The 22,811-nt window shown below is 37.3% G+C and overlaps 1 protein-coding gene across 1 annotated transcript in view; it reads right to left on the bottom strand.

The window, feature by feature from the left end:
* KANSL1L (KAT8 regulatory NSL complex subunit 1 like) overlaps nucleotides 1–22,811 on the bottom strand; it is a 148,132-nt gene that overhangs the window by 29,100 nt on the left and 96,221 nt on the right. Inside the window, exon 6 of the mRNA XM_043992796.1 lies at nucleotides 3,497–3,662. Coding sequence (XP_043848731.1) covers nucleotides 3,497–3,662 — 166 coding nt within the window. The remainder of the gene's footprint in view (nucleotides 1–3,496; nucleotides 3,663–22,811) is intronic.

The following is a 22,811-nucleotide window of genomic DNA, read 5'->3' as shown; positions in this document are numbered from 1 at the left end:
TTAGTGACATATTCTCCCTCTTTTAAAGATGAACAAAAGAAATGCTTCATTATATACTCAAGTACTTTGTACCTGTCTTCTAGCAAGGAAAGGAGCTAACTAGAAAATGAAACATATCATGCATGTTAAGTCATTTTAACCTAAGTGGGCAAAAGTAAAAAAATTTAAAAACATTTATTTATAAAGATAATTAATCTGGTTTTGACATATAACCTTTTTAAAATGAATATACATGTGTATTCATTTTTTTGTGCGTGTGTGTGAGGCGGTTGGAGTTAAGTGACTTACAGGGTCACACAGCTAGTAAGTGTCAAGTGTCTGAAGCCAGATTTGAACTCGGGTCCTCCTGACTCCAGGGCCGGTGCTTTATCCACTGTGCCACCTAGCTGCCACTTATGTATATTCATTTTTAAAGGTACTTAAGAAATATTTAGTTAGTGCTTTAGAAAACTAGTTATAACCTAAATTATAACACCAAAATTCAGGAGAAAGCCAATGGGGGAATCAGCCAGATAGAGTGCTTGGTTTGGGAGAAAGGGTTTGAAGTTAATGGGAAGGAAAATATGATATAGGTGTGAGTCTAACCTTAAGAGAATGATTTCCAAAGACACAACTCTTGAAGTTGAGTAGAAGAGAGAGAAATGAGAATAGACATTGTTTTAAAAGTGGAGTTTTCCCTGATAAAGGAAACTTTATCATTTATCCACAGGATACTTAGTCCAAATACACAGAAGTTTGCTTTATGGTATGGAATTTAAAAGGCTGCAGGTATTTATTTGTGTGTGTGCGTGCGTGCGTGCGTGTGTGTGTGTGTGTGTGTGTGTGTGTGTGTGTGTATGTTGTTCAGTCATTTCAGTAATGTATGACTCTTCCTCTTTGAAATCTGTAGGTCAGCCCGCTGGTTCTCCCCTAACACTTACATAAAGCACTATTGTTTGAACCTACCCTCCTGTTGAGGATGTCAATAGTCATATAGCTCTACAATGGTTATTTTTAGCTTGAACTTCCTTACAACCTCCCTGTTATCTTTCCTATTGAATAAACAGACGATAATTTCAGCCTAATTTTGAAAAAAAAACCAGTTACTTACACATAAGCTTTTATCCCAAGTTGTGCCATCCTTAATAACTTGAGCAGATCCCTACCCTACTTTCCTCTTGAGATCATATTTTTAGGTTCCTTTTATCAACTAACAAGACCATTTTTAGTTTTTTTCTAACAACAAACTCTTAGTTGAAGAGGTATGTAGCCCACAGGCACACAAAGTCTAAGAATTCTCAAGACACTGGACACAAAGTTAGTAAGTGTCCAGTGTCTTGAGATCAAATTTGAACTCAGGTCCTCCTGAATCCAGGGCCGGTGCTTTATCTACTGCGCCACCTAGCAGCCCCAAATTTACTTTCTAAAGAAGTATCATCACTGATAGCTGGTTTGAGAGGTAGTGCTCTTGTTAGTTGATAAAAGGAACCTAAAAATATGATCTCAAGAGGAAAGTAGGGTAGGGATCTGCTCAAGTTATTAAGGATGGCACAACTTGGGATAAAAGCTTATGTGTAAGTAACTGGGTTTTTTTCAAAAATAGGCTGAAATCATCGTCTGTTTATTCAATAGGAAAGATAACAGGGAGGTTGTAAGGAAGTTCAAGCTAAAAATAACCATTGTAGAGCTATATGACTATTGACATCCTCAACAGGAGGGTAGGTTCAAACAATAGTGCTTTATGTAAGTGTTAGGGGAGAACCAGCGGGCTGACCTGCAGATTTCAAAGAGGAAGTCCCTAAGAGCTGTAATTATGGCTTCTCTCCTTCCTAAATGAATGTCAGGTAAACCCAACTTCATCAAAGATGAAAATACAATTTGTTAGCCAGGGGAAGAGGTACTTATGACATTAACTGGGCCACAAAGTTTATGACAAAAGGACACAAAGAGATGTTGATGCTGCTTAACGTCTTTCCCTTTCCTTTAGGTAAAAAATGCCAAGATTTCCTCAGATACAGAGGTACTGAGAAAAGGTTGGGAAAGACTTAGGGGACAATTGTGTTTTGGTTGCTATGAAGGTTAAAGACCACTCTGAAAAGGAATTGAGTGTGAGTCCTAAGGATAGTATTTTTCAGGATTATCAAGAAGTAAAAGGGCTTGGCATTTTGTTAATACTTCTGGTGGATGTAATGACTACCATGGAGAAAATCTTTCAGGAGAGCTACTTGAACAAGTATAAATACATGTTAAGAACTGAAATGATGTTCGTTTGGATGAAAGTCTAGCAAAGAGCCTCTTCAGGAGGCAGGAAGTTAAACGTGAGAAATGTAAAAGATAAAGTATAGTTGCCAATAAAGTCTTTTCTAAAAATCTCAGGGTTCCCATGTAGAAATAGAAGGATAAGAAAGTTTGGACCCCCACGTCAAGGAACCCTAAGAAGATAAGCAGAGCTCTGGCCTAAAGTAAGAAGTAAAAGTAACATTTAGGTTCCTAATGTAGAGAATAATAAATAACTCATGGTGGTTATTTGATTAAACTACTGGGTAACAATGGCCATTTCTAGAGCACTTTTAAGTTTCCAGAGTTCCCCTTTACAACAATCTGGTGTAGTAGGTTGTTAGAATGAATATTATCTCCATTTAAGAACTGATGAAACTGAGGTTAGGGGAGATTAATTGGCTTGACCACAATCACATGTAAGACAAGACTAAAACCCTAGTTTCTTACTCCAAATCCAGTACTCTCTCCTCTATGCCATACTACCTCTCAGCTTGGAATGGCCAGTGCAGGTAGGGAAAGAAAGGCATGTTCTTGTTTCCCTAATACTTGCAAGTTCCAATGTGGTCTAGGATTGAAAGCCACAGCAGCAGAAAGTAAAAACAATGGGGGATCCAATAGTCACTTAGCACCATTCTTTATAAGATCAAAGGCTATAGACACCCCATGGTTAAAAGAATCTTAAGAACCCAGGATAATACATGATTGTCATCTTCCATAACAGATGGAAGAAATAATTTTATTCCATCTTTGGAAGAGCTCAGATGGGGCAAAATATGGACCATTAGTATTAGTTAGGAAAAGTATACCTATGCATAATATTACATTAAGAATTCAAATTACTAAAAAGAAAATAGTCCAAAATGTAAGGAAGAAAATGGCATTTTCCTACCATTGAGAAACACATTTTGGTAATGCAGATAGCATTAGCAAAAAGAGCTAAAGATTTAACTTATTCAAAAAGAAGTAAAAAGTTAGAGCCTTTACACCAAAACAAAATGCATTGGTTTCTGATGTATTTCATGAATTTATTAAGCAGAGCTAGAATATTAACTTAGTGAAGAATTAGGGTTGTCCAATTCTGAGAAAATGTATGTTTCCAATAATTAGTGAGCAAGAATAAAAGAATTCTTTACACAAAAACTTGAAAATTTTTACAGATATTACATTGAAGATGAATGGATTTCAACATTGATAAGTTTTATTAGTCTACTTGGAAATTCCTTATGAGGAGGTTTACCTGATGGGAGTGATAAAACAGAATGGAAAGAAGAGTCTAGCTCTGGTACATGTTGTTTTATTATCTCGGATTTTGTGTTGTGATCACAATTATTCCAGGTTGAAGCTGATATCATGCAAGACACTGGTCTAGCAGTATGAAATGGAGTTTCTTTGGAAGGCAAAGCCTGCAAAGAAAAAAAGACAAAAGAAAATGAAGTAATAAATTGAAATAAGAATTTTACTGTCCAAAACTCATCTAGAATAAGGAACACTTCATATGACAGTAGCAGTATCATACAACAATAGAGTCCTGCTTATTTAAGAAGTCACTTTGCATGGTACTTGGTACACAGTAGGTACTTAATAAATGTTTATTGACTAACCATTTTCAAATAATCTAGAAAAGGTAGGAAAGCTTGGTGAATTTTCTGAGCTTCATTCTATCTTAATTTATCACCTGTGGGTGACTGATATTTGTCAATCCCCCAGTTAATTCAACTGAAATTTCTCCTTCAGGGTTACCAAGGATCTCTTAGTCAATCAGCCAATAAACATCTATTAAGTGCCTTCTATTTTCTAGGCAATGTACTGGGGATACAAGGAAACAAAAGACAAGTCTTGGACTCAAGGAACTCACAGTCTAATGGGGGGAGACAACATGCAAACAACTATATACTAATAAGCTATATACAAGATAAACTGGAAATAATCAACAGAGAAAAGGCACTAGAATTTAGAGGAGGTGGAAAAGGCTTATTTACTGTAGGTGAGAATTGAGCTAGAGTTGGAGGGAGACCGGGAATCAAAGAGGCAGAGATGAAGAGGGAGAACATTCCAGGCATGGGGGGATGACCAGTGAAAATGTTCAGAATCAGGAGATGGAATTTCATTCAAGGAACAAAAAGTAAGCCATGCACCAAGCCTGGAGAGGTGAGGTAGGGCATGTTCTGAGGGGCTCTGAATGCCGAGAAGTTTCTCTATTGGATCTTGGAGGTAACAGTGTACCTGGGAGTTTACTGGGGGGTGTGGGTGGAGAGGAGTGACACGGTCAGGCCTGTGCTTTAGGAAGTTCGCTTTGACACTGAATGGAGGTTGGACTGCAATAGGGAGAGACTTGTGACAGGGAAACGAATCAGGAGGCGTGAGGCAACGAGGGTCTGTACCTGGGTGGTGCCAGTTTTGGCGAACAGAAGGGAGCATATGCAAGAGAGGTTATAAAGTTCCTGAATATCTTGGCAACAGATTATATATGAGGGATAAGAGAAAGTGAGGAGTTGAGTGTGACCCCTGGGTCATAAACCTAGGTGATGGGGAGGATGGTAATGCCCTTGACAGCAAGGGAAATTTGGAAGGTAGGGGGAAGGTTTTGGGGAACAGGTAATGAGTTCAGTTTTGGACACATTAAATTTAAGATGTCCATGGGACATCCAGATTGAGAAGTCCAAAAGGCAGTTGGAGATGTGAGACTGGAGATCAGCACAGAGGTTAGGGCTGGAGAAGTAGCCTTGAGAATCATCTGCAAAAGATGATAATTGAATTTCTGGGAGCTGATGAGATCACCAAGGAAAATAGTATAGAGAGAAAAGGGCCCAAGACAGAGCCTTGTGGGATACTTGCAATTAGCAGGCGTGAACTGGAAACTCTAGCAAAGAATATTGAGAAGTCAGCTATGTAAGACAAGCAAGAGAACAGTGTCATGAAAACTAGAGCAGGTAGAAACTATTGAGGAGAAGAGGGTGACTGACAGCATCAAAAGCTGCAGAGAGGTCAAGAAAGATGAGGACTGAGAAAAGGCTATTGGCATTAAGAGATAATTAGTAACTTTGGAGAGAGCTATTTTGGTTGAATAATCTGGTCAAAAGCCAGACTATAAAGAAGTAATGACCTTTTTGACCTCTCTGCAGCTTCTGACACTGTTGATCACCTTCTCCTCCAGCTGCTCTCTCTTCTTTGGGCTTTCATTACTCTTCTTAGCTGGTTCTTCTCCTACCTGTCAAAGCACTTCTCAGTCTCCCAGGGCTCTGCCTTGCACTCTCTTCTTTCTCTATACTCTCTCACTTGGTGATTTTATCAGATTCCAGGAGTCTAAATATAATCTCTTTGAAGATGACTCTCACATCTAGATATCCAGCCCTAATCTCTATTGTGAGGTCTAGCTGAACATCACCAATTGTCCATTGGACATTTCACACTGGAAGCCACATAGGTGTCTCAAATTCAATGAGTCCAAAACAAAGCTCACTATTTCCTTCTCCCCTCAAGTCCATTCCTGTTCTGAATTTCTCTATTACTGCTGAGGGCACTGCCACCAAACTTCAAGGCGCCCAGGTTTAAAACCCAGGCAACATCCTTGACTTTCACTTATTGTTATGTCTAATCTGTTGTTAAATCTGGTTTCTTTTTCAACAATCTCTCTCAAGTATATTTCTTTCTCTCCATTTGCCCAGCCACCATCCCACTTCAGGCGCTCACCATGTGCATGATTGCAATAACTTCTTAATTGGTTTCCCCTGCCTCAAATTTCTCCCCACTCTAATCTATCCTCCAAATAGCTGCCAAGTAATTTGCCTAAAGCATGAATCTAACCATGCCCCTCTCCAATTCAATAAACTCCAGAGGCTCCCTCTTAATTCTAGCATCAAATATGGTCTTCACGACCTGGCTACATTGCAGTCCAACCAGAATGGCCTTCTAGTTGTTCCTCATACAACAAGCCATCACTAGTCTCCCTCTTTTACACTGATTGTCCATCTCCAATGTCTGGAATCCTTTTCCTCCTCACTTCCACCTCTTGGAAGCTTTGGCTCCAATTAAATTGACTAAAATGTCCAAAGCCTTTGTTTTGCTCAGAGATTCCTCTATAAAGCATATATACCCTCAAGGAGGTTACTAGTAAGAAGAAAACTCCTATACACAGAAAAATACTTAGAGCAGCACTTTTGGTGGTAGCAAAGAACTAAAAGCAAAGTAGATGCCCATTGACTGCAGAATGGCTACACAAATTGTTTTCTATGAATGTAGAATGGAATATTACTGTGCTGTAAGTCATGGTTAATATGATTACAGAACGCATAGAAAGATTCACAAGAACTGAGGCAGAGTGAAGTAAGTAGAACCAGGAAAGCAATATATACACAATGACAACAACAATGAGGATGGGAAGAACAAAAACTAAAAACAATCAAAAGTGAATGTTGCAAAATTATAAAAACAATCATGGCCCCAAAGAAGAGATAAAAGGAGACATTCCTAACCCACCCTTTTGCAAAAGGAGGTTCACAGAGGTAGAACTGTGCATGTTTTTTCTTTGAACTAATCTCTTTTGCTGATTTTTTTCCTCTTCCTCTTTTTTATGGCTCTCTGGGTGTGGAGAGGGTGAAGGATATTGGGAGAAATCTTAATGAGCAAGAGATACAACTGAGCCTGAGGAACTTCATGGGCCTTTCCTTCTGCTATATAGGGTGGTTCTCAGGTTTCTCTCTTCCTCAAATTAGAATGCTAGGCAATCTCTTCACTGAAATGAGGCCTAGTTTACCACATTCAAGTACATAACAGTATTTGAATAAAAATATGAGGGCAAAAGATGAATATGTATTATATTATTGAGGAGTCTAAGGTTTTCAATACACAAAGTTTTCATTTCATAGCAAGAGTTTCACAAATACGACATTCTTCTTGAAATATTCGGTATCTTTTATATTTTAAATTGTTTATATTTAATTAAAACTTTATAATGCATGTATAGTGCTACATAATCTACAAAAATGCATTCGTGTGACATACATTATTTCATTTGATTGTACAGGACTGCTGGCATTTAAATAGCAGTTTAAAGGTTACAAAATAGCTTCACAATAATTCCCTGAGACAGGCGCTGCAAAGATTATATCATTTTTAAATATCAGAAAATTGAGTCACAAAAAATGTTAAATGACTTAACCAAGGTCACCTGACACCAAGTCTAGTGGGTTTTGTCATGAAACCATATTCTGATAATGCTTTTAGTTTCTATTTTGAAATACTTTTAGCCTTGAGTTGTAGTATGGCGTAGTAGAGAGAAAAGAAGACCAGGGTGCAGTACTGCCTCTGATACTTACTGGCCGGGGGACCCTAGGCAAGTTACTCAAGCTCTCAGTGGGCTAAAAGCTCTTTAAGACCTTTAAGGCATGGAACAGATATTGATCTATTATTGGTAGAGGGAGTTTCCTCATTTGGGAGTCTCCTAAAAATTATAGGTTCAGTCATTATCCTTATTCAGATTTATCAAATTTATTGAATTGTCCAGATGTCTTCCCCAAATACAAAGTTATTTTATATATATATATATATATATATATATATATATATATATATATATATATATATATATATATATATATATATTTTTTTTTTGCAGGGCAGTGAGGGTTAAGTGACTTGCCCAGGGTCACACAGCTAGTAAGTGTCAAGTGTCTGAGGCCGGATTTGAACTCAGGTCCTCCTGAATCGAGGGCTGATGCTTTATCCACTATGCCACCTAGCTGCCCCGAAACCCAAAGTTATTAAGTTATCTGTCACCCTCAGGGATGCTAGGAAGTGCCTGTGCTCAAAGTCAAATTCTGCTTGCTGCTATGCACCATCTCCTTTTTTTTTTTTTTTTTGGCAGGCCAATAGGGGTTAAGTGACTTGCCCAGGGTCACACAGCTAGTAAGTGCCAAGTGTCTGAGGCTGGATTTGAACTCAGGTACTCCTGAATCCAGGGCCGGTGCTTTATCCACTGCGCCAACAAGCTGACCTATGCACCATCTCCTACATTCAAAGCTCAATTCAGGAGTATATCAACAGACATTTATGCTTAGGACCTAATACTACTCTTCTTTAATAGGTACACTAACAATTTTGACTCACCCCATAGTTGCTCTTTGCATTTGGTGGTATACTTCCATGAGGCACTAGCACAAAGCGTAAGATTTAAAATCAACAAAAAAAGAATGTTAAGCCTTCTTGGGAGGGAAAGAGTACCATAAACAGAATATAAACAAAGTTCATGTTTTGTTTTTGGTTTTTTTAGGCCATCACTTTTCAAATATAATTTTCTGACTCTAGAAAACACCCTAGCCAGTCCATTACCACTAGTGGAAAATATATCTTTGAAATAAAGTCTTTTTTCTCTCAATATTTAATAGGTCTTAGTAAATGAACTAAAAAAAAAGAAAATACTTAAAAAAACTCTTACCACTCCTCATCAAAATGGAAATACAGAAAGGTTCTCCATTACAGCATTGACTATACAATAACCCAATTTTATTATTAACCTACAAATGATTTCTTAGGAATTTACAGTGTCTAACTGTGCTGAGTGTTGTACATAGGTTAAAAAGACAAACAGGAAAAATCCCAATAAAAGCGAGTATACAATTTCTGAACTCTTATGTTCAACAATAACTCTTCAGTCTTCTCACCCCTCCCAATCCAAAATCCTTAATTACTCACAAAAAAATGGCATACTGCAGTGAGTTGAGGTATCAGAATTTTGAAGTTGGAAGGAGCTCATATTCCATCTACTCTGCTCCATACCTGAAAAAAGTGTCCCCTCTATAACACACTCAATAAATGGTCATTCTACACTTGCCTGAACACCTCCATGAATGGAGAACCCACTACCTTCTATGGCAGCCCATTCAGATTTTGTGGACTTCTAATCATTAGGAATTTTTTCTCTTAATCAAAGCTAAATGTGCCTTTTTGCAATGTCTACCTGTTGTTTCTGGTTCTCTTCTCTGGGACCAAGAAGAACAAAACTACTCTTTCTGCCTGACAGCCCTTCAAATACATGAAGACAATTATCAGGAATAACCCCCCAAAGTTTTCTATTCTTCAGAGTAAACGAAATACTGTACTCTAGTTTCTTTAACTGATCCTCATATGGCAGAAATTAAAGCCCTTCACAAGACAGATGTTTCTTCTTTGAATCCTGTAAATCTTCTTAATGTCCATCCTAAATACTGACAAGAACCCAATTTTCTGCATGAGGTCTAACTGGGGCAAGATAGAATAGAATTATCACCTCCTTATTTCTGAATTGAGACAGCATGGTGTAATGGATAGAACACTAGATTTGGAGTCAGGAAGACTTAGGATTGAATCTTACCTACCTGTGTGACCTGGGCACTTTGCTTAACCTTTTATGCTTGTGAATTTACAAAAGCAAAGAAAATTTACATTTTTTAAAAAAAGGTTGTATTCAAAGATGAACACCTAACAATACAGCTAAAATCATTTAGTAATTATTTGCATTTAAGTTAGTATCAATTTATAAATCACCACAATAATTTTACAGTCATTCCCTCTTAAGTCAAAATACTTAACCTGGGGTGTACTCACTTTTTTCAGTATAATTGATTTTCTTTGTGATTCTATATATTTTATTTTATGAATTTAAAAATATTATTCTTAGAAGAGGTGAGCAGGTTTTGCCACACTACTAACAGGGTCTATGATACAAAAAAGGTTAAGAACCTCTGCTGTTAAGTCCTTACCAGGATTCTTTGTTTTCCTTCCACTCTCATTCATTTTTCCTCTTATATGGTAATAGTATATACTCCATTCTTCTACTTCTGGTTTTTTTCACTTTGCATTATTTCATAAAGATCTTTCTAGTGTAAAAAATTATTAACTATCTAATCTTAATCTGAAAAATTATATAATTGGATTTATATGAAAAATTATAACTTTAGAAAAATTATAATTATAATTGGGCCATAAGTCCTGCCGAGGTCACCATTCAAATGCAAAAATATTTTACTGACTGGGCCCTAATCTGACTGGGGGCCCTAATCTAGGGACCTTTGACTGGCTGGCTATCTCTGCTATTAATTTCCTAAACCAATCTGTTAGGGCCTTTTAAAAATTTCTCCACACTGCTCCCAAATTGAAAGGGGCTTGGAGTTAGAAGAAAGCAGCTGAGCAGTGAAAGCACAGGGAAGCTGGAGTGAAGGAGAAAAACATAAAGTTGCAGAAAGCTGGAACATACTCTAAGGCAAGAGGTGGCAGACAGGTTGTATAATTTGCATTTCTTAACCCTTATGGTTTACATTGATTTTTATAAATAAACTCTGCTTTGGTTATTTAATTAAGAGGCTATTTAATCGTTTGCTTATCAATTTGGGAGCAGTGTGGAGAAATTTTTAAAAGGCCCTAACAGATTGGTTTAGGAAATTAATAGCAGTCAGACAGACAGCCAGTCAAAGGTCCCTAGATTAGGCCCCCCAGTCAGTAAAATATTTGCTCCCTTTCCTCCTTCCTGTCTCCTCCCAGAAAATAGGAGGCTCCTCAAGTTGATTGGCTGGTAGCCTTGATAGACAGCACCCATGAGCAAACGTCATTTCCTGACGCCAAGGAAAAGCCACAATGCCTCTGAGGCACTTTCCTCATGGTGGAGCTTTCCCACAGCAAGTCTCCAGTAGGTGGCATCATTCCAATCATTACACCCCTTTCACTTTGTCGATCCCCCTGCATCTAACTTTCCTCTCTGTACTGCCGCGCTGAACCCTATGTCTCTCTCTCACAGACCTCCTTGCGTTCTCTTAGTCTTCCGGTGTCCACCTGCGTTCCCCCAGTGTAGCTTTTTCTCCATCTCCTCTGTGTTGACCAACCCCCTCAGTGCTGACCACCCCGCTCAGCGTCTTCTCTCTCACTTTCTCTATCCTCCAGAGTCCTGTTCTCTCAATCTTCCAGCCTCCTCTTCACTGTCTTCTCCCCTGTATATAAATTCCTTCTCTCCCCTCAAACCTCAGGTGCTCTGAGTCCCCGCACACACCAAGCTAATCCACCAGCTGCACTAGGGCTGTACCCAGCGGGGCTCGAGGGGCCTGTGCCCCCTGCTGCACGCCTGGGACCTCCGCATGGGCTACACTAGGGCCTGGCAGGACAAGCCTAGGATCTCTGGGGCAGCTCCCCTCAGGGCATAGGGAACTGGGGCTTTTTTCCCCCAGCCATCTGACCTGGCATCCTGTAAAGCCCATGGGGCTTTTTGGCTCTGCTGAAGCCGAGGGGGAGGGGCACCAGCCCCTCTTACACAGAAAAAACCCCTGAGGGCCTAAGACTTTTTAATCTCAGCCCAAAGGCAGGGTCACAAAATCAAAATAAATTTCCATACTAGGCTCTTTTTATCCCTTATACCTGCTCATTTTAATACATCAACGAACCCCACTTTAACTATTCCCCTCTTGTTGGACACTTAGGTTATTTCTAGTTTTTTGCAATCATGCTTCTATAATTTTTTTTATAATACTTTCAAGGTATATTCTCAACAGTACAATTGTTGGGTCAAGGGATCATAGAACCTTTTCAAGTTGGATTTCAACCTCCTATGTGTTGTTATCCCCATTGGAACACTTTGGATTTTTATTTGTATTCCCAGGACTTGGCACAGAGCTTTGCACATGGAAAGCATTTGATAACTGGCCTTGTTTCCTTCCTATTTATTCATTGTAAAATGAGACAGTTAGAGTCTATTGATTTCTACTCTTCTTCCAGCTCTAAAGTTATGATGCCATGGATACTGTGCCTCTTTTAATGAAGCCTATTTGTATGAGCTTTGTGGGTTCCCATATCATAGTGCGGACTCCTATTGAGCTTACAATCCATTAAGACCTATATATCTATATATTTCTATCTATGTATCTATCTATTTAGCTATTTTTTTTTTTTTTTGCTGAGCAATGAGGGTTAAGTGACTTGCCCAGGGTCACACAGCTAGTAAGTATCAAGTGTCTGAGACTGGATTTAAACTCAGGTCCTCCTGAATCCAGGGCTGGTGCTTTATCTACTGCTCCACCTAGTTGCCCCCAAGACCTATATTTTTCCCCAAAAACCAAAAACTACTGTCAATACTCCTCCACCTTGCCCTTGTAAAACTGATTTTTTAAAACCCAAGTGAAAGAATTTATATTTACCCCTACTTAAAATTCATCTTACTAGATTCAGTCTAGTGTGTTGGCCTTTCAAAATCTTTCGAATCCTGATCCTACATTCACTGTTAGCCATCCCTCCCAGTTTTGTCATAAGCAAATTCAGCAACAATGATATCTATACCTGTATCCAAATCACAGAGAAAAATGTTAAATTGCATAAGGCCACATACAGATCTCTGGGGCACTCAACTGAATATCTCCTAAATAACAACAATAATAATAGAAATTCACATTTATAAATTATTACTATGTGTCAAGCACTGTGCTAAATGCGTTACAAATATTATCTCATTTGAACCTCATAATAACTTTGGGAGATAAGTTCTATTATTATCCCCATTTTAGTTGAAGAAACAGGCAAACAGAGGTTAAGTGACTTGCTCAGGGTTACACTGCTATTAAGTGTAAGTAAGTAAGACTGGCTTTGAACTCAGGTCTTCCCAACTTCAGGCCCAGCACTCTAGCCACTGAATCACCAGCTGCCTGTAGAAATAAAATCTTTAATGACAACTATTTTGGTCCAGCTATTCAGTCAGTACAAACTTCACTAATCTGTACTATTGACCTAGCCAATACCTCTGTAGTTTGTAAGCAGGAATAGCAAGAAATCTGATAAAAACAGTTCACAAAAATCTAGGTAAATTGTGCCAGTCAGTCGATAACCATTTGTTACGTGCCTACTATATACCAGGCACAATGCTAAGTGCTGGGGACAAAAAGAGAAGCAAAAAGGTCATCTCTGCCCTCAAGGAGCTCATAATCTAATGGGGGAGAAAGCAAGCAAGCAAATATATACAAACAAACTATATCCAGGATAAATAGAAAATGAGAGGGAAGGTATTAGAAGGCACTCAGCTAGGGGGTGAGAAAAGCTTCCTGTAGAAGATGGGATTTTAGTTGAGACTTAAGGGAAACCTGGCTTTGAAAGGGTAAGAAAATTGGAAATGAAAGAAGGGGCTAGGTTATAATGGGGTTTAAATGCCAAAAGGGATTTTGTATTTAAGGAGGCAAATGGAAGCAGTTTTGTTTATTGAGTAGAGGGGTAACATGGTCAGATGTGCATTTTAGGGAAATTACTTTGTCAGCTGAATAGAAGATAGACTATAGCACACAGAACCAGTACCAAGCTCTTGTAATAATCTAGGAGTGAGGTAATGAGGGCCTGCACCAGAGTGGTGGCAGTTATCAGAAGAGAGAAGTGGACATGTTTGAGAGATGTCACAAAGGTGAAAATGACAGACCTTGGCAACAGATTGGATATGGGAATGAGAGATAGTGAAGAACTGAGGATGACTTCTAGGTTTTGAGCTTGGGAGAGGGGAGGATTGTGTTGCTCTCCATGGTCATGGAGAAGACAGGAGGGCTGGAGTGTTTAGGGGCAAACAAAGATAATGCCAACAGCCGTCCCCTAGTTTACGAATTTAGTAATCCTGCCAAAGAAGATAGTGAAGTTAGTCTTGTCAACTGTTCTTTATAAAGCCATCATTGCTCTATGTGATCACTGCTTCCTTTTCTAGGAGTTCATTAACCCATCTTTTAAATAAAAATTCAAGAATTCTGCCAGAAATGTAAGTTAAATTCACTGGCCTATAATTTGCTTACCCTGTTTCTTTCCTTTTTTGGAAGATCAGACATTTGGCCTATTCCTATCTTGTGGTATTTCTCTCATTGCTATCTTTTAAGAGTTAATAACTGTAGACTGCTGTTTGTTCATTTTTTCTGGACCACAGGACTTTACTTCATCACTAAGAGAAGCTCTGAGCTCTCTTACGATCTCATTATTCATCTTAGGTATAAACTTCCAAATGCCCAATTTCCAGACTAAAGATCATGCATCTTGGTAAGGGAAAACTGAAGCAAAATAATAGCTAGAGCAGCTCCAATCCTTTCCTTTGTTGTCAGTTATCAGCCTACCTACCCCCAAGAGCAACCTATCCCTTCTTTGATGCTCCTTTTCCCCACAAATAGCTTAAGACAAATATGCGAAACTGGGATTTTGAGCAAGACCATGCTACCTTTTAGTATTTATCCTGTTACCTGACCTTATTTCCATGTTTTGTCCATCTTTTTTTGTTTGGTATGTATCCACATTAGTTTCTCCAAATCATCCATTTCCCTTCACCTCCACCCAATTCCACATTTCTTACATTAAAATTGTTTCTCTTTCTGTCTTCTGAATTTCATTCTTGAGAACATTTGATACCTACCTAGCTTCTTCCCCTGTAGAATTTTAGACAATAAGTTCCTTGCCTATCTTTTCTCTAAACACTTTGAAATTTTTCTCCTCAAATCTAGTGGACAAAGTATGACTATTCCCAACTTTGCTATTCTTTATCCAAATTCTAACATGAAATGATCACTCCTTCTCCACGTCCTCATATTTGCCACAAAAGCAGTCAGTTCATTTTTCTTGATAAGATCAGATCCATGACAGAATTTCCCTGAACTCATTCTTTCATATTTTATTCTTTTTCCTTTTTTAAGGGTGGATAATTTGGGTACCCTAGGAAGTTTGACACTATCCATCTTTCACAAAATGCTCCTATTTTTTGCCCTTTTTCTCTGACTTTCCTCTTCCCTTTCTCTTCTCATACTTCCTTCACTTCATTTCTTATCAGTTGAGGGGTAACCAGTGGTAACTATGGGCACTGATAAACCTTCTAGTTCATTAGCATATGTAAGCATTAAATATATAAGTATAAGGCCTGTATTACCACTGTGTTCCAAGCACTTTTTCTTTGGCAGTTTGTTATACAGTGATACAGAAGGACAGAGAATTGTTTTCCACAGAGAAAAATGTGTTTTCTAGCAATATAGTCATTATACTCTTTGCCTGAATAAATGCTTTAAGTTAATCAATTAGCAAGAATTAGGCATTTTTATTATATGCTAGTCATTGCTGACAAAAATTCAAAAGTGTGATTTTCCTTCCCTGCAGATACAAGTTAGAGACTAGTAAATACTAGACACATAACAAATAAGCACACAATTTTTAGGGGTTAAGCCAAACAACTGAAGGAATGAGGATAGCCTTCTTTGCAGGAGAGGAAACTTGGGATTCTAAGGGACATTAAGTGAGGAAAGAGAACATTCCAAGAATATGGGATCAACAGTCTCTGAAAAGGCATGGAGGTAGGATTGTCATGCACAGGAAATAGCATATGGGCCAATTTGGATAGACAGCAGAATGTATATAGTAAAATAATGTGAAATTGGCCTGGAAAAATAAGCTGGAGACAAATGGTAAGGAACTTTAAATGTTTGTATCTTATCCTAAAGGCAATGGGGGAGGGCACTGAAGCTTCTTGAGCATGGTAGTTGTCAACCTGAAAAATTATTAAAGCAATCAACATAACAAAATTAAGATCTTTAATCTGGGCAGAGGAGTTATAACTCACGATACTGTCATAGCAAGCTAGCAGCACTCGAAGGGTGAGGCTAGAAACAGAGTAGTATATAGGGTACAGTCAACAAACAGAGCAGGTAAAAAGGCTGCCCTTGGAGTTGATTACCCTTCATTTCACCTGTTAAGTTTTTTACATAAGCTGAGAGTAACAAGATTCTTTGGAAGATCTACAAAGTAATCAGAGGCTGGAATTGACAAAGTTGAACAGTCCCAGGTTATTCATTGGTCTGGGTGTTTGTCATGGTAAAATGATCAGACCTGTGAATTGGCAATATTACATTGCATAGAGAATGGAGAATAGCTTAGGGAAAGGAGATATAGGATGGAGACAGGCAATGAGAAAGCTCCTGAAATAGTCCAAGTGAGAAATGATGTGAAGTATACTGTAAGTTGAGAGAATGCCACAAGACTTGGAAACTGATTAGATATGCAAGTTGAAGCATAATGATGAGTCGATAATTACTGATAAATTTCTGAACTGAGTGATTCAATGCATGATGATATCCTCACAAGAAATAGGGATGTCAGGAAAGGGACTAGATTTAAGAGGCAAATTTACAAGAATTAAGAAGAGGGGTAACAAGATGGAGTTATGGGGCACAATGAACATAAAGGGTATTTGATGGATGATGACTTTGCAAAGAAGACCACAAAGAATCTGTCTCATAGACAGGGTAAAACCATAACCATATCACCAAAAAACAAACCCAAAACCAAAAATACTCAAAAAACAGGAATAATAAATTATCCACAAGAAAGAGAGGTCAACAATATCAGACACAGTAGAGGGGTCAAGAAGGGTAAGGATTAACTAAAGGCCACTAACTAGATTTAGCAATAAAGAGGTTTCCAAGTGACTTGGAGAGGGTAGTTTCAATGACTAGTGGGATAGAAAGACATGGCAATGAACTTTTGTTTATCCTTTGTTTTCAAAGAGGACCAATAACATGATGTCAAGATCAGGATACAGTGTGCTCATCTGTGGCTGATCAGCCCAATATGAGTCTGGAAGGCTCTACCACAGGTTGGACACAAGTTAGAACATTAAAATATTTGGTATGGAGATGTCTCTGGATTTGTACAGCTCACAATTTCCTTGTGCTACTGAGATTCTGCTTTGCTCATAGAGTACAGTGCCTTCTTTGATGCGGGCACACTATGTTGACTGGCCCTGTGCTAGCCCCTCCCGTGTCTCATAATTGATATTAAAGTTCTTAAGAGAGATGTTGAGAGCATCCTTGTACCACTTTTTCTGACCACTTTGTGAATGCTTGCTTTGTGTAAGTTCTCTATAAAATGGTTTTTTTTTAGGTAGTTATACCTTTGGCATTTAGACAACATGGCCAGCTCACTGGAGTTGCACTCTCTACAATAAAGTTTGAATGGTTGGCAGTTCAACTCAAGAGAGGACCTCAGTATCCAGTACCTTATCTTGCCAGGTAGTTTTCAGAATCTTCCTAAGAAAATTCAAGTGGAAATGGTTCAGTTTTCTGGCATGGTGCTGGTTGTCCAAGTTTCACAGGCATCCAAGAGTGAAGTCAGCACAATGGCTCTGTCAACCTTTAATTTAGTATGCATCCTTACTTCTCTCCTATGCTTTTTTTCCAAGCCTCTCAAACAGTGAACTAGCTCTGGCAATACATGCATCAACTTTATCATTTATGTGGACATCCCTAGAAAGTATACTGTCAAGGTAAGAGTGAACTTATCCACAACATTCAAAGATTCTCCATTTACTGTGAAAAATGGATCTATCTAGAGATCCCTTCAGTTTAAGGGGTAACTGCGTAACAACTTCAACATGTCAAGACTTTTCCCTTCCTTCCTCTTATTTTGACCCTACCGTCAAGCTATAACTTATATCTCTCCTTTGCATATGCAAACACAGTACAGCCCTTGAGGGTGAGATGCATCTGAGTATGGATAGATTCTCTGCCACTTGTGCCAATTTTGGCCTGAAAATCAACACCAAGTAAACAGGAGGTCCTCCATCAGTCAGTACTGCACCAATTAGGGCTGTTTTTTTTTTTAATGGAAGTTTTTCTATAATGTATATAAATTTTTCAATAAATATATTATTGACTAAAGGCATTCCATAAATGCTCAAATGAAAAGAGTACACAGAATGTAATTTAACCGTATCATGTACAGTTTGCTCCTACACAACAAAACTCCCTTTGTGTTCCTGTTAAAGTGTTTTGCTTGCTAGCCCTGAACCATGTTTTGTCACTTCTGCTGTCTATTACCTCCTTTTCTGTTGACTTTTTTTTCTTGCTTGTTTCTTGTGTTTCCTTTTCCTGCCACTTCTCTCATTTTTAAAAAACTTTCTAGCCAAGTACCTGGGCTTTAATAACTATCAATGATATAGGAGAATGCTTCTCTCAATTTGAATGGTCAGTAAAATGATCAAGCACATTACACTTTGTATAAGTAATTTTCATGTCTCTGGATCTTCCTGCCTCTATTTGTCATTACTCAAAGTTCCTTCTTCAAGAACAGAAATGCTTATCCTTCCACTTCCCTAACCTCTCCCTGATAGCTGGATTTGCACTGTTCTGGATGCTTCAGACAAGGTTGTCTTACAGATAAACGAAATGTAAATATGTAAATGTGTATGTATGTGTGTGTGTGTATGTATGTGTGTATGTATGTATATATGTAGCATGCAAGATGCTGAAGAACAAATACCCTCAGTGTTCCAAAGGAAAGTAAAACCCTTACAAAAGGAATTCAAAGTCTAATTGGCATGCATAGCATTGCTATTTTCTTTTGCATCTGGCTTTGTTATACAATAAATCACAAAAGAAACAAAATCAGATATTCTTTCAAAATCCAAAATTCTCTTCAGTTAAGGAAATTACTATTAGGGAACTGTCAAGATCAGAAAAATAATTTTTAAAAAGTTTGAAGAAAAGATAGAATATAATTAACACTGGTTGCTACATAATGTTTTATTCTTCAAAAGAATATTTTTTTAAATACTACTCTCCCATTCAAGGAAAATATTTAAAGGATATAAAGTTTTCAAAAGAGGAGATGCAAAACAAATAAAACATTGTGCAGAATCACTAACAATCGGAGAAATGTAAATTAAAACAACTCAAAGGTATCAACTCATACCCATAAACTATCAAATTAACAAAGATAGTTAAAGTCAATATTGGGTTTTGAGAAATTAAGTATGCTAATTCACTGTTGATGGAGGTATGAATTTATCCAATCAATATGAAAAATCAATTGGAAGAATTCACTTGTAAACCCATCTGGCCCTGGAGATTTTTTCTTAGGGAGTTCATTGAAGGCTTGTTCAATTTCTAAAATGGGCTTCTTTAAGGATTTTATTTCCTCTTCCGTTAACCTGGGCAATATATATTTTTGTCAATATTTATCCATTTCATTTAGATTGTCAAATTTATTGGCATACAGTTGGGCAAAATAGCTCCTAATTATTGCTTTTAATTTCTACTTCATTGGCGGTGAATTTACCTCTTTCATTTTTGATACTGGTAATTTGGTTTTCTTCTTTCTTATTTTTTAAATCAAATTAACCAGTTTTATCTATTTAAAATTTTTTTTTCATAAAAGCAGATGTTAGTTTTATTGATTAATTCTAAAGTTTTCTTGCTTTCAATTTTATTAATTTCTCCTTTGATTTTCAGGATTTCGCATTTAAAGTAACTGGAGACAATATAAAATACTTGGGAGTCTACCTGCCAAGACAAACCCAGAAACTCTATGAACACAATTACTAAACACTTTTCACAGAAATAAAATCAGATCTATATAATTGGAAAAATATCAATTGCTCATGGATAGGTCAAGCTAATATAATAAAAATGACAATTCTACCTAAATTAATTTACTTATTCAGTGGCATACCAATCAGACTGCCTAAAAATTATTTTATAGAGTTAGAAAAAAATAATAAAACACATCTGGAAGAACAAAAAGTCAAGAATATCAAGGGAACTAATAAAAAAAATGCACAGGATGGTGGGCTAGCCATACCAAATTTGAAGCTATAAAGAGGCAGTCATCAAAACTATTTGGTACTGGCTAAGAAATAGAGTGGTGGATCAGTGGAATAGGTTAGGTACAGGAGGCACAGTAGTAAATAACTATAGTAATCTATTGTTTGATAAACCCAAAGACTCCAGCTTCTAGGATAGTAACTCACTATTTGACAAAAACTGCTGGGAAAACTGGAAGATAGTAAGGCAGAAACTAAGCATAGACCAACATCTTATACCATATACCAAAATAAAGTCAAAATGGGTACAAGATTTGGACATAAAGGGTGATAGCATAGATAAGTTAGAAGAAGGAGTGGTTTACCTCTCAGATCTATGGAGAAGAAAATCATTTATGTCCAAACAAGAGATAGAGAATGTTATGAAATGCAAGATAGATGACTGATTACATTAAATTACAAAGTTTTTGTACAAACAGAAGCAATGCAGCCAAAATTAGAAAGGAGGCAGAAAGCTGAGAAACAATTTTTACATCCAGTATTTCTGATAAAGTCCTCATTTCTAAAATAGATAGGGAACTAAATAAAATTTATAAGAATGTAAGTCATTCCCCAATTGAGAAATGGTCAAAGGATATGAACAAGCAGTTTTCAGATGAAGAAATCAAAGCTATCTATTGCCATATGAAAAAAAAATGCTCTAAATCACTATTGATTAGAGAAATGCAAATTAAAACAACTCTGAGGTACCACCTCATCCCTATCAGATTGGCTAATATGACAAAAAAGGAAAATAATAAATGTTGGAGAAGCTGTGGAAAAATTGGAACACTAATGCATTGTTGGTGAAGCTGTGAACTGATCCAACCATTCTGGAGAGCAATTTGGAACTATGCCCAAAGGACTATGGGGCTGTTCATACCCTTTGACCCAGTAGTACCACTGTTAGGTCTGTATCTCAAAGAAAATCAATTGGAATTTTGCAAGAAAAATGACTAAACTGTTCATATTTTCAAGCCTAGAGACATTATTTAATGAGATTATACCTCAAGGAAGTTAATGTCAATAAGAAATGACACTTCTTATGAAGATATTCATAGAATCACTGTTTGTGATAACAAAGTGCCAGAAATAAGATATGCATCAAATGAATATAGGGAATTGTGGAAGAAATAGTGATGTATTAATAACATATTATTGCTCCAGAAGGAATATGTGAGAAATAATTATTAATAATCAATATCTTGGGGGACCCAGAGATCTTCCCTTTTTGGTCCTCTATTCCCTAGAGGACAGGGCCTCCTAGAAAGATTTTTATCAAATCTCATTTAGGTCAATCCCAACCCAGATCCTAAGTTCATAAAAGAAGCCTTAGGTGGAGACAGATAATTGTGTCTAGATATCCCAAGGACTTACTGATGAGATAAAATGAATGGACTTTGCCAAGACCACCTTGAGTCGGGGTCTTGCCTTTCTTTCTCTGATGTCATTCTTGGACTTCATTTTAATATAACCCGCCTTCAAGTTCTGTCAACCAATTCGATTTGTATGATGTATAATGACCCTCCTCTTATCGAAAAGGGACAAAAAACCTGGACAAGTAGCCATGCTAACTGTGAAGCACTAAAATATTTGTTTTCAACAATCATTTAAAAAATAATAATAAAAAAGACAACCTGGCCAACCAAAACAGAGGCCAGCAGGCCGACTCAGCAGCTCAGCATGTCTGACACCGATTTTTACCAGTTAGTACACAAAACTGTCATGATTAAAACCCGTGCCAACTGCTTCTCTGCCTCAATCCTGCCTCTTTATATATTTCTCATACTAAGTGACCTGTGTCCACCAAACATGTTAGTGATATGTATTAATTGTGAACTAAGGTGAACCAGCTTATCTACAGATAAAAGGAAATATCAGAAAGGAGGGGGAAAATTATACCTAATTAATAAAGCAGCCATGAAATTCTTCTGATCAGAAAATTCTGAGATATTTGTATACAATTAAGGCTTTAGTATTAAAGATCAAGCTATTTAAAAATTAGAAGAGAAGTAGCTGTCTCACAGCTATCAGTAGGAGATATATTCTTAACAAAACAAGGGATAGCAGTAATTACAAAGGATAAAACATATATCTTTGATTACTTGAAGGTAAAAATCTTCTGCATGGACAAAATTAGTGCACCTAGGATGAGGGAAACAGTTGAACGGGGGAAAAAACCTTTGTATCAAATTTCTTCAAGAAGAAGTTGCTATCCAAAATAAATAAACAATACATACCTGTGTGTGTGTGTGAGTGTGTGAGTGTGTGTGTGTGTGTGTGTGTGTGTGTATAATGACTAATAGCCATTCTCCAATAGATAAGTGGTCAAAGATATGAACAAACAGATCTCAAAAGAAGAATACTCCAAATCACTAATAATTAATGAGAAGTGCAAATTAAAACAACTTTGAGGTTCTACCTCATTCTCTTTAAATTGGCAAAGATAACCCCCCAAAAGCAAGTCAGTGTTGGAACAGGTATAAAGTTATAGGCAAACTAATACATTGTTGGCAAAGCTGTGAAATAGTAAAACCATTTTGAAAGCAATGCGTAATTATGCAAATAAAGTGACTAAAATGTCTATACCCTTTGAAGCAGAGCCTCTATCACTGGGCTTATGCCTCAAAGAAGCCATCAATAAAAAGAAAGTCTCTAGATACACCAAAATATTTATAGCAGCACTTTTCTGATAGCAAAGAACTGGAAACAAAGTAAGTGCCCATAAACTGGGGAAGAGCTAAACTAATTGTGTTACATGAATGTAATAGAGTATTACTGTGCTATAAGAAACTATGAATGTTATGAATACAGAGAAGCATGAAAAGATATAGGCGAACTGATGCAGAATGACATAAGCAGAGGCAAGAAAACAATATACACAATGACTACAACAATGCAAGTGGAAAGAACCACATGCTCAAAAAATCAAAAGTAAATACTACAAAATTTAAAAGATCAAGCA

Source organism: Dromiciops gliroides, chromosome 3, assembly GCF_019393635.1.
Source record: "Dromiciops gliroides isolate mDroGli1 chromosome 3, mDroGli1.pri, whole genome shotgun sequence".
In the NCBI taxonomy this organism is placed as follows: domain Eukaryota; kingdom Metazoa; phylum Chordata; class Mammalia; order Microbiotheria; family Microbiotheriidae; genus Dromiciops; species Dromiciops gliroides.
The sequence above is the reverse complement of the archived record's forward strand: the minus strand, read 5'-3'. Positions and strand labels throughout refer to the sequence as shown.